At 36.4% G+C, this 13,676-nt stretch overlaps 1 protein-coding gene across 1 annotated transcript in view; it reads left to right on the top strand.

Annotated features, from left to right (window-relative positions):
* The window catches only part of LOC128994139 (protein RFT1 homolog), a 31,703-nt gene that overhangs the window by 8,731 nt on the left and 9,296 nt on the right, over positions 1 to 13,676 (top strand). Inside the window, exons 3-7 of the mRNA XM_054418440.1 lie at positions 6,830 to 7,019; positions 8,968 to 9,119; positions 11,248 to 11,383; positions 12,305 to 12,565; positions 13,307 to 13,557. Of these exons, the coding sequence (XP_054274415.1) occupies positions 6,830 to 7,019; positions 8,968 to 9,119; positions 11,248 to 11,383; positions 12,305 to 12,565; positions 13,307 to 13,557 (990 nt within the window). The remainder of the gene's footprint in view (positions 1 to 6,829; positions 7,020 to 8,967; positions 9,120 to 11,247; positions 11,384 to 12,304; positions 12,566 to 13,306; positions 13,558 to 13,676) is intronic.

Raw genomic sequence — 13,676 nt, 5'->3', positions numbered from 1 at the left:
GTGCCTAGTATGTCTTTGAACGCGATTGAGAAGCTGTGCAGTTTTTTCACTATCATTAAAATCTATATCAGTACACCACTCACGTGAAGGGTGTTTTTCAGCAGGAATCGCATTGACATTTGGATTAACAGCTGTAACAATGCTGTCATAATACTCTATATACCTTTTAATATCATCTGACCCAGCATTATCAAATGATGATACATCTGGCGCTCCTTCTAACCAAGCAACCATATGAATATGGGGAGCTCCTCTATGCTGCCATTCAAAACGATACCAAAAGTCTTTAATTTTTAGCTTTTCTTTTAGGATGCCCATGTAACACTCTACACGTTTAGAAAAAAATTCATCAGCTATCATGGGGTTTTCAATTAGCAATTTTTGCATGAATTTTGAGAGCTGACGATCGTTTCGGAATTGTTTGACATCAATGTCAAGTATGTTTGAAAGGTCGGGAAACCAAAAGTCTGCAGAACTCAATGTTAAGAAAATTGTTGGGACACCCAACTGTTCGACCATACACTGTAATTCAAGTCTCCTTTTAAACCAATATGATGATGATCCACGGATTTTTGCTCCAAATGACAACAGCTTATTTAGTAAATTTGGGCGATGCTTAATTTCTTGAATAAGTTGCTCAACAGAACCATTAAAATCGTGTTTTTTTGCAAATATTTTGCTAGAATTAATGGCGTCATGCCGCTGGTCTCGATTAAGGACAAAAAACCTAAACCGTGTGTCTTGAGCAAAACGTTTATCATGATAATGCATGAGAAAGTACAACCACTGTTTAAATGTTGGGCGATCTGCTGGATTGCGGCGATTGTCCAGAAATGTTCCTTCACCTGTGGGGAATAAGTGTGGAAATGCATGGACGATATATGATTCAGATGTAAATTCGTTGATTGGATTTTGGTTAGCGGATGGCCAATTCAGAACGGCTGACACTAACTCAGAGTCCCGTTGTTCTGGTAAAATTGGAACGCAAGTTTCGGTTACATGGTCATTTTCATCAATGATTTCACTGGCACTATTGTCATTTAAACTTGGTAGCTGTTCTGTAACAAAGTCGTCCTCAGGTAAACTGGCTATAACGTCACTGTCTATTTCTATGTCACTATAAAAGGGATTGTTGTCTTTCAAGAAGTGAAGAGCATCTAGTACTTTTTGACGCCTAACACGAAAATCCACATATGCAGTTACTGACTTCTTTCGTATGATAACGATATCAAGATTCGTTGGTGATTTTGGGAGAACACGAGCCACTTCACTTATATCTTGCTCAACATTGATTATGTTTCCTTTGTATCGGAAATTTCCGGGTTGACCTGCTAATTTTAGCTGGTAAACACACAGTACTGGCTGTACCCTAGCAATTAACATCTGTTCAATCTTAGTCAGATTTTGCAATTCAGGTGGAACTAAGCCTGGATCCATATGGTTAGCCGATGTAAATTTTAACGACTTACCAGCTTTGCAAGAATAGCAACGATAGTTTTCCTCGTTCTTATTAATGAGTTCTGTCTTCTTACATTTCGTACATGTTACATAAGAGAAGGATTTCATTTGTTCAACAAACCGTCTTCTCAACACATCGTCAGAATTTGTTTCACTCCTACGTTTATTTAGGGCTTGTTGTGTTTTTCTTGACCTTCTTCCAATATTAGATCGTTTTTGGGCCGGCATTTTAATATTGGCCTTAATAAAACATAACACGAAAAAGGTATGATGCCTGTTTTAACTTTAAAACACAACCGTAAAATACTTTATACTCGAACTAATTGAAACACTTCTAAATGACTAAAATGGACTAAATTATCAATTGTATTTTTGTGTAAAACAAAAAACTAACGAACTGCTAAAAATACTATTGAACAATTAAACATGGCTGAAATGTAGGCATAATAATAACAAAAGTAAAAAGTAAACATCACATCAGCTGATTTATGTGAAAACATAATAATAATAGAAGGGAAGACATGCCAGAGACAATGTAGATTTGGTCTCCAATTACGTCATCTTATTTTGTCACAACGTAGGCCTTATCTAAACAACTCAAATTAATTAGCCTAATACAGAAATTTCTTTACTATTTTTAGCGTATTCTTCGTTTTTATTGGGCGTTTAAAGTATATTTTTATTTATCCACGCTGTAATAATAATTATACGTCATAAACATATTATTTCGTTTATTAGTCACGAATACTCATAAACCCCGACCTACATTCCCCACATGCCTAAATTAGATCAGTGTTCAATCTGCGTTTTATTAACAAGTGTAATAACTTACTGCACCGTCGATGTAATTCAACATAATACAACCTGTGATGTATTATCGGATTAAATATCGATTTCGATGCGGTTCGATATATCGCTTATTAAATCCTGATTTCTAACATTGGCTGTTTCTAATCAGCTGGCAACACAAATAGGTTCGCAAGAAAGTAGTCACCGGTTCGTATCCCTCCGCTCCTTGTTTATGCTCCGCGCATTGAGAAAGTAGTTCCATATATTTTCTTAATTTTCAGTGAATTCCGCGCCCTTAAAAAATGTTTTAACGGCATTTTCTTGTTTATTAAAATCATAGGAATGGATTAAAAACGTTTAAAAGAAAAGTCTAGAAAGTTTAGAAATACCTTATTATTTTCTTGTTTACATTGTTCTTGTAAACAAAAAACTGTCATATGGCTACTTTAGTCCCATAAGCCTAATGTTAAAAATTGGAAATTTTAAGTTCGTTTTAAATTGCATTGGCATTATCTAATTGAAATTTGTTTGTTTAAAAACCATCTCACTATTAGTCTAAGTAATTTTGTTAAGTTTGGCTGAAATGCGTTCAGCCGTTATTGAGTGATGTTTCTCTATTTGTTGCATTGAAGTTGATCCAAAAGAGCTACGCTCGCTTCGCTCGCTCCGCTCAATAAATACATATTTACTCCTGTCTTGCAGCTCATAGCTTAAGATTTAATGCAAAAGTATAAGAACAAAATATTTTGTGACAACTAACAATATATTATTACCACTTATAAAGTCTATATATTTAATACACTAGGCATATTTTTTTCATAATTGTTTTGGAGTGGTGGTGTTACCGATCACCATGTTCAAGGTGTCTTTAGAAAGGTCTTAGCATGTAGTTTTGCCATCAAACAAAAAACTTTGGAATTCCATCAGGGCTCTGCCCCAGTGGCCTTCAAAGTTCCCATGTTATTCTTCTAGGGAGAAAATGTTTGTTTATATTTGAACAGATGAATACTTTGAAATTGACACTTATATTTGAAACAGATGGTTATACTAAAATTTTGCACAAAATCAAAACATAACAACAAAAAAAGTTTGACATAATGGAGACTATAAGACGTTGACCAGGACGGCAAATGGGAAGAGGCCGACTATCTTTAACTGGTAGACGGTAGACGTGAACGAAATACAAATAATACTATTGTCGTTGATAGCCGAATCCAGCAAGCACCCTTCCGTGTTGGGTTTAAGTGTGCTCTCCAGCAGTCACCTGAAGATTTCATATTCAATTTAGGACTGTTGTATAATCGCTGCATAAGCTGTTGATTTTGGAAGAAAAGGAGGAGTGTAAGACTAATTTGAAAACAGAAGAGAGGAGATATTAGATGAGTGGCGAATGCGTTGGGGAGCAGAGTGTTTTATGTTAACGTTTTAAAGGTTAACGTTCGTATATATACCTAACATCAGAAAGAGACTGAAACAAGATTGGGGGATGGGCCATTATGAAACGCAGTTTGTCACAGGACATTGAAAATTTCAAGGCGATTTTGTGAAGATTTCACATGGTGGAGGAGGAAGTATGTAGATGTGGAGAAATAAAAACCACGAGTGTTGTATTTATAAATTGCTCACTTCAGGAGACAAATAGGAGAGAACAGGAATAAGTCTTGGATAAGACAGGCCTAGAGATGAGAAAATAAAACATGATGAGTGACAAGGAAGCAATTGTGATGTTTAGAAAAGTAGATAGGGAAATAGGAAAAGACAAAGGATACATACAGGCATTAAAATAAAAAAAAAAAAAAAACCTAAGAAAGAAAAGGGATGAAAACTTGCCCATGAAGGGGAGAGGAAAGGTTAGAGCGAATCTCAATGATCCCTATCGCTCAGGGCGGTATGGGGAAGGGAGTCGTGCTGGCTTTTGGACACACAATGTGTCACCCAATGCCAGTTTACAATAAATGTTGATTATATTGATCTATTATGTACATCCATTAGTATTTCCATAATCTTTGAGTCAACTATATAGTGGTTTAAATTACCTTGTTACTGTCAAAACGATCCTTTGTAGTTAGTAAGACTACAGCTGTTTCATGCTACGAATGGAGCACATCATCAGGTCAGAAGAATGTCAAGTAGTCTTTATATTCCTCGCAGTGGAGTTCGTCAAAAGTTTAATAATAAATAGAGAACAAAACACATAACACACGGAAACACGAAACATTTAATATTGGTCGACCACACGACGGTAACAACACACGTGATACGGCGCCGGTTGAGGGTGAGTCGCGACTGTCACGTGCCGTCGGCGTTGACCCCTACTCCTACTCCAATGTTATCCTTATCTCGTTCCTTTGTTTTCTGTTTATTGTGTATATGAATAGCGGTGTTGTAGATGATGTTTGGTTCGAATGATAATTGTTCATTTAATATATTCTGTGGTTGTTCTTTTGACGCCTTGTAGATTTCAAACTCCTCAACTGTATCCATGTATTGTCCTTTATTGCAGAGTTGTACTATTTCTAAATTATTGTCAATATTTGTGTAATTATGGTTGGATGAAATTAAGTGGTTTGCATATGCTGGTTTGGAATTTTTCTTTGGCATATGTTCCTTAAACCTGATGGAAAAAGATCTTGATGTTTGGCCTATGTAAAAATTGGGACAATCGTCACATTTTAGTTTGTAAATTCCTGTTTTGTCCATTGTATTAGTTCTAGACGGTTGTCGTTCTTTGCTCCAAATCAGCTTACTCCAGGCATACTTAAATAGATTCCACAAAAACCTACAGTTTACCCTTGAAATTGAAGAAAATAAATCCATTAATTTCCTAGACGTTACCATTACCAGATACAACAGCCAATTGCAATTTAAAATCTACAGAAAACCAACCACCACAGATCAGACGATTCATTCATTATCACATCATCCACATAACCATAAAACAGCTGCATACAATAGTTTTGTCCACCGCTTACTCTCCATCCCAATGAGTGCAACTGATTACAACGACGAAGTAAATACGTTAAAACATATAGCAGTCGCCAATGGCTATAACAGTTCCTTGATCGACAAACTGATAAAGAAATGCAATAGAAATGATAATAAGCCACAAGATAAGAGTAAAATATACGTAAGTGCGAACTACGGTGTCGTACTGAACCACACCTTGACTAAAGAGTTGGCTAAGAATGATGTGGTCGTATCTTTCAAAACTAACAATAAACTGTCTACCATCGTCAAAGAACGACAACCGTCTAGAACTAATACAATGGACAAAACAGGAATTTACAAACTAAAATGTGACGATTGTCCCAATTTTTACATAGGCCAAACATCAAGATCTTTTTCCATCAGGTTTAAGGAACATATGCCAAAGAAAAATTCCAAATCAGCGTATGCAAACCACTTAATTTCATCCAACCATAATTACACAAATATTGACAATAATTTAGAAACAGTACAACTCTGCAATAAAGGACGATACATGGATACAGTTGAGGAGTTTGAAATCTACAAGGCGTCAAAAGAACAACCACAGAATATATTAAATGAACAATTATCATTCGATCCAAACATCATCTACAACACCACTATTCATATACACAATAAACAGAAAACAAAGGAACGAGATAAGGATAACATTGGAGTAGGAGTAGGGGTCAACGCCGACGGCACGTGACAGTCGCGACTCACCCTCAACCGGCGCCGTATCACGTGTGTTGTTACCGTCGTGTGGTCGACCAATATTAAATGTTTCGTGTTTCCGTGTGTTATGTGTTTTGTTCTCTATTTATTATTAAACTTTTGACGAACTCCACTGCGAGGAATATGAAGACTACTTGACATTCTTCTGACCTGATGATGTGCTCCATTCGTAGCATGAAACAGCTGTAGTCTTACTAACTACAAAGGATCGTTTTGACAGTAACAAGGTTTAATTTAAACCACTATATAGTTAATTCAGACGATCCAGAGGCCATGCCACCATGAAATCTTTGAGTCGAATATTTTAAAGTCATCAGAAATTATGACTGTTAATCGTTTTAAAATAACGCCTGTAATACTTAGCAATTGCTCGAATTCAAGCTACAGGTACACTAGTTACTTATTAATTGAGATGAGGAAGCCTCCTAGGTGCGTTTTTAAACACAAATATGAATTAAGGATGAGTTTAGAATGAAGTCAGATGCCTTTGTAGCTTTGTTACTGACAAAGACCCGTTAGCCAGAACAATTTATGGAAAGCCTAATGATCAAGGAAAGCTGAGTCCATTTTCATACCATCAAAAAGTTGAGTACTGGTAGTCATTAGCCTATGGTCAGAAAGAAGCAATTAAATACAAAATCAGTTTTTGATGTACACTAATTCGCCCTAACTCTTCAGATTATATAGGAGAAGCACGTTTGGAAGACTAGTGCAATACCTTGAGAATAGGGCATAGTATTCCCTGGATAAATATTTTGATGACCCTTTTTTGGTCCTAAGCTTAATTTGTACCTATTAACAGCCAAGTTTAATAAAATATTTGTTATAAACCATTTGCTACCATTCCCCCGTGAGGTAAGATATGTACGTCTGTTTCCAGGGTCCCACTATGCAGCGTCATGTGCGTGTTGTTTGGCTGGGTGTGGCTCAACGTACTAGAACTACCCGACCCTAAGATCACCCGCCACTACACCATAGGAGTGTACGCAATCGCCATCAGCTGTGTCATCGAGATGTGTGTCGAGCCGTTGTATCTTGTATCTCAAGCCTTCCTCTTTGTTAGGTTTAGGGTAAGTAAAAAAATGTATTTAAGAAGGCTAATACAATGTGTGTCAATTCATAAGGCCTATGCTAAATCACAAAATGTAGTTAGAACAGCCTATTTTAGATTATTTCATGCTAAGATTACTTATGGCTTGATCGTCTGGGGCAGTGCCTCGGCATTAAAAGATGTTTGTATCCTACAAAAATGTGCTGTCCAATTAATTGTAGGAGTTCACTAAAAAACTCACTGTAAACCATCGTTTGTTCATTTGAAAATTTTTATTTTTTACTCTGCCTTTGTTCTGCAAAACCTGTTTGTCTTCAAATCAACAAGATTTTATTCATAATAATGACGTGCAAAACTAGAATAAGATATGGCTTACAATTGCCTTTTGTTAGGCTAAGCAAATCAATGAAAAAGCCATCTGTGCTATCAATAAGATTATTTAATAAGCTACCCCTTGTAATTAGGGACATGAACATTATTCAATTTAAAACTGTTGTTTAACCAGGTTCTTGCTGGAAAATTGGCTTACAATGATTTTGTGTGAAGATGGGCAAGCCCTTTTTCATTTTTTCTATTGTATAAAACATGGACATATCCAATTTATTCTAAAGAATATCTGTGATGTGGAAGTTTAAAAGGTACCTCATGTACGCGATACAAAACTTTCAGTACAGCCGATATAAGTGATTAAGGTTGAAAATATCAAAATTTGCTCTTTTATTGATTGTTATACCTCTTTTAACATAAAACAGGACAGTATTGGTTAAAATATCGAATCTAAGATGTAAAAGGTCGAAATAAATCATTTTGTTAGCAGGCACAGTCTGAGAAAAGGTACCTCTTGTCGCTCAATGTTATTTCGCCATAACGACAAGAGGTCCCATTTCTAATATACACTTTATAATCAGAATTTAGTCCAAAAAATGAATTTTCTTGCATTCAATTGGACATTTAGAGGACTACAACAAAGTTCAGTTTACGGAAAACAAAATATCTTAAAAAATTTTGCCAGTATAGAATAGGTTTACGTACCTTATGTCATCAATCCTTGAATAGTCTTACAAGCGACTAGTTTTGAAACTGACATTTCATTTTCAAGCCTTGTCGTCTAACATAAAACTATTGGAACATGATGTCGTCGTCAAAATAAAACATTTTACACGCACAAATACATTAAATTACAGAAAGATGCGCGGCCTGCCATAATACGCACGACGGACACTACTCAACTATCGACTGAACTAAAGGGCAGTGAACCTAAGGCAGGGAACTGAAGGGCAGTCGGTACGCAGGGGGTGCGATCTGGGGGGTTCGGGGTACCCCCCCCCTGTAAAATGTGTGTAAACTAAGTCTCAAAAATGGCAGTTTTATACCATTTCTTTGTCCAAAGTTAGTGTGACAAATTATTTTACTCAATTTGTATGCACTACTGTATTACATGCAGTAAAAATATATATGCAGTAAAAATAGATAAAAATATGTATATGTATGCCCGAGGGGGGGGGCGGTCACCCCCTTCGCCCCCTCTGGATCTGCCACTGGCTTTAAACCGTCACAGATTAGAACTTTACAGTAAGAAACCAAGTTATACCGACTTCAAAGTTTACAACAAAATTCCAAACAAAATAAAATCGGCAAAAAGCATAGTAGGATTTAAGAGGGGTATTAAAACATTTCTCATCAACAAGGTACCGGTATTGTATTCCCTTGATGAACTGTAGAATTTTAGAAGGAGCGTTAATTTTTAATTTGTGTAAACTTATGTTAGATTTTAAGATCTTTGTATTTATTGAATGTAAGAACATTGTAATGTAAGGTCATGTAAGAATGACACTATTCATGTACTTAGGTGCTTTAATGAACAAAGAAATATTGAATTTAATGGAATAAATAGTCCCTGGGGCTCGTAGGGTTAATCTGCAGTGCTGTCTACTTCAGATAGACTGTTAACGTTTGTTACTTACTAGGTGCTGATGGACACAGTAAATGTTATTGTTCGCACAACCGTTTTTACTGTTCTGGTCCTATGGTGGCCGGAGGGAGCCGTAGTTGCGTTTTCCGCTGCACAGATAGCAGCAGTGGTGGTATACACAACCTGCTACTATCTTTACTTTGCCAGGTGAGCATAGTTTCTAAATTTAAAGAATATTAAGAAAACTTTGCTAATTTTTAACAGCTATCCCATAGACTAATCAACACAAGTACACTTCTTATCCCATTGTAAATTTTGAAGCTTGTTTATCATGTCTAGTTTATGTCTGGTGACACTGATCGGTCGACGAAATTTTGTTTCTATTATTTTAGGGTTCATTTAATGATTTGTGCTTTAATGTTTGGTTATACAACTAGGGGACGAGTTATTGTTTATGATTAGATTGTTTTATTTGGTTAAAATAACTGAAATTGTAAACAAAACACGACCTCTACAGTCCACCAGACGGAACTAACAATAAAGTTGTCTTCAGCTGAACCATAAGGATGAGAAATCTACTAGGGGGTATGTTTCATCTGTGGCTATACTTGTAGGCATAGGCTATCATCTCCCGTGATCACATCTCTTACTACAAAGCAATAAAAAAGAGAACCAACAAAACATTGTTCTAGGACTTGCAATGCCATCTATGGTACCTATAGCTTATTCCCTAAAAGAGAAATATGCTAAAATTAACATAGTTGACTTGAGCCACTGATTTCTCACTATGTCACTTTATTTCTCTAGAATACGCCAACTTTTTGATTAAGCCAAATTCAAACATTTTTTTAATCACATCAACTATCAGAGTAACAAATATCCCTTCTGCAGCAGACCTGCAGACTAAGAAAATTTCCATTTGACTGATCAGATTCCAACTACAGTAGACTCCCTCTTATCCAGATACCTTTTAACCGGACATCGTTTTAACTGGACCAGACTCTGTAGAAGTGACATCTCATTATCCGAACAATCTTTATCAGCACATCGGTTTAACAGGACTAGATCGGCAGGAAGTGGGCGGTACTGAAACGACTGTTCTCGTGGTAAAGATTTGAGACCAGTGATCACGTGTCGAAAAACACTGCTCTCCTAAATTTAAGTCAAATCCTGTATACAGTATGCAAATGGGATATTCTATGTTTGTAGGCTCAAAAAAGAGAAAAACCGATTTTCATTCCATAAAACCCCATTCTTATAGCCTAGTCTGATCATGCTGGTTCACAAAGTCGTTAGAATAAATGTAGGTTTACTTGTTTGTACCATATTCTATCAAAATTGGATGAGTTTTGCTCAAGTTATCTTGCTAACAAACTCATATAAATAATGTTCTTCTTTAATATAAAATTGGCTGCAACTCTTACTCATCCATATAGACGGGTTGTATTGTATACAGTAGACTCTTGATAATTCGAAATTGGTGGGCCAAGCATATAAATTTGAATTATCAAGAGTTTTGAATTATCAAGAGTTCGATTTATCGGGAGAAAAATAAACCATTCGAATTACAGAGAGTTCATTTGTTTAATACATACAAAGGTACAGCACGTTACAATAAAACATCATACCGTATTTTAGTACACTTTTAAACAATCAACGGCTTATTTTTCAGTTCAAGAAATCTGTTATTTAACGCTACAGTATATATTTCGCCAATAGCTGAACTATCAGCTGTCGACAACTACGTTTGTGCTCAAGGAGATGACGCGCAATCTAGAGATCGGATTGCCAACTTTGAAAAACAAGTCAGCGAACTAACTACTAAACAAACATCAAAACGTCCAACACTAGCCTACCATGGGAATAGGATGTACTGTACTGTATAGTTTCCTGATATAACAGGGAGAGATCACTTCGAATTATAGAGTGGTTTGCCGACTAAACTTCGAATTACTGCGTGACTTTGATTTATAGAGTGTTTTTTCGACGAAACTTCGAATTAAAGCATGACTTCGAATTATAGAGTGTTAACCGACAAAACTTCGAATTACTGAGTTACTTCGAATTATAGAGTGTTTTTCCGACGAAACTTCGAATTACTGCGTGTTACAAATTGACCTGCCCTCTATTTGGACTTTGAAATACCGAGTGTATCAAAATGCATGGTAAAAATTTGAAATATTGAGAGATTCTCTAGGGACTGAGCCTTCATTTTGAATTATCGAAAGTTTTGAATTATCAAGTGTTTGAATTACCAAGAGTGGACTGTACTTTAGTATCCAAAAATCAATGATACAGGATGTTATTCAAACTCTTTGCTGTAATTATTCTTCAGGTATCTTGAGGAGAGAAGATCCAGACCACAGGCGGCCATTGGTTCCCCTCGTCACTTGCAGCGACCTACATCATCAGAGGACGATTTTCCATTCACACACATGAGCGAGTTCCTTCCTCGCAGACTTGAAAACCAGGTTTGTAAACTATTATTGACCACTCTTCAAAGGACAGCGAAGAAACGATTAGTAGAAACTGTACTGGACTATGTACCATATATATATATATATATATATATATATATATATGACATGCCGATAGGGCCTATTTAACCATGTAATTTTTGTCAGTAGGCTTAGCATGTAAGGATCCTTCTCCCAAATAGAGAAATATTTTTACGTGCATACACAACAATGTTGTACAAAAAAAACAACTAAAAAGAATTATATGTATGTAATATAAATGTTGTTAACGTAGGCCTAAGAATGAATACAACATAACCTAAATATTGCCAAAATCTGGCAAACTACGAGGGGTCCTATACCACAGTTCTGGGCCAGGTGCACCGTTCCACTAACTGCAAAAATCGCCATGATACCACTGTTAAGCAAGCACTTTAATCATTCGGCTACCTAGCACTGATGTGAATATTACAACAATCAGTCCATCTCAATTTCGGCCTTCTCAATGGACGTTTACCTCCAGGAGTAGCTCTCCAAACTTCATACAGTCTTGTTCCTTTCTCTCCTCTTAGCACATGCCCTATCCAACTTAACCTTCTTCCTTTAACCATTGCTTAGATCTCTGCACTGATCCAAATATTTTTCTTAGAACTTTATTTTCAAACACCATAGGTTGATTTTCATTTTTCTTGGACAATACCCATGTTTCACTACCATATAACAGAATATGTAGGCCTAACAGTATATATATATAGGGGTCTTGTAAAGTTCATTGCCTCTATGTCACTTGGATCAAGAGGCATAGGTTGCCTCCAAATTATATAGAATATCTTTTATTGAGGGGACTAGGGATGCAGCCTACTGCTGGTTGAATACTAAATAGCAAGTCTATAAACATAACCACAAAACAAACAACTTTATTTCTCTCTGTTTTAGCCAGCAGTGGACTGGAAACTGTGTGTCCTGACATGGAGTTTTTTCAAACAAGGGATTCTAAAGCAGATTTTGACGGAGGGGGAACGATACGTGATGACATTGTTCTCCGTTTTGACATTCTACGAGCAAGGAGTGTTTGATGTTGTCAACAACCTTGGATCTCTGGCAGCAAGGTTTTTATTCCGTCCGATTGAGGAAAGTGCCTACTTTTACTTCTCGCAACTGGTGAACAGGGATAAGCCTATTGATGATCAAAACCCTGTAAGTTTTGTTTATTCTTAGATGTTTAATGACTAAGTTTTATGTGTAAGTACTAAGTTATCCGCGATTTATTACTAAAAATACGTTATTAGTTCGTAGTGTTAGTGTTCGTGAAGATTGTGTGTGTGTATAACAGTAATCTTCATGCATTTTATTATGCATAAATATTACTGAATTGTGTGAAATAGTGTTCATAAAAGGTTGTATTTTGTTAGCATCATGTCCAAAATTGACGGTTCTGACATTCAGTGATTGTTGTAGGCCTACGAGACGGACCTTAGTTTGCCGTGCTATATATGCTATATATACCCAAGGTGTTATACATTTTTATAAAGGTAAATGAAAAATGAAAATGAATTAATAAATAATAAATTAATAAAAAATGAAATGATAAATGAAAAAGTTACTCATATTCACTGTAAACTCTGCACCAAAAATGCTTAATTTACAGAGATAGATACATTGCTAACTTAGGATTTGTTTGTGAGGATAGCCAGGCTTACCTGAATGATCAGGGGTCCAAATCTGGCACCAGAAACACAAAACTTGTATTATCTGTTTCTTGTACCAAATGATCCTCTTTACCATTCAGTCAAGGCTGCGAAGTTCAAACCTCTCACAAAATTCTGTAACCCAGGCCCATGTGCTCTATGTTACATCCTTGACCACAATCTTTAACCTACAAACTGCTGAGTAGTTAAGCAAAGTCCTTATTAATGATAGTTTACTCTCTCTTTTTAGTACCAGATGAAGGAGGCATCACAGGTGTTGCAGAGGTTGCTACGTACAGTTGTTAGTCTTGGGCTGGTAGCTCTGTGCTTCGGTCAAGCATATGCCAGGTTGGTACTACTGCTGTACGGAGGTACATCACTTGCGGCTGGGTTGGCCCCACTGCTACTCAAGGTACACAGTCTCGCCATACTTCTGCTAGCTATCAACGGCACTACAGAATGTTACGCACTTGCCACAATGGACACGGCTCATTTAGACAGGTACGTCCAAATTATATAGAATATCTTTTATTGAGGGGACTAATCTTTTTGTAGAGTTGTGCTTAAATTGAGGTCTCAAACGAGTTCCAGTTGCAGCCAAGCAAGTGTTAAGTCTGTCA

This window comes from Macrosteles quadrilineatus, unplaced genomic scaffold (genome assembly GCF_028750875.1).
Source record: "Macrosteles quadrilineatus isolate MER2022 unplaced genomic scaffold, UCM_ALF_1.0 Scaffold_5__1_contigs__length_97177068, whole genome shotgun sequence".
NCBI classification, from domain to species: Eukaryota; Metazoa; Arthropoda; class Insecta; order Hemiptera; family Cicadellidae; genus Macrosteles; species Macrosteles quadrilineatus.
The sequence above is the reverse complement of the archived record's forward strand: the minus strand, read 5'-3'. Positions and strand labels throughout refer to the sequence as shown.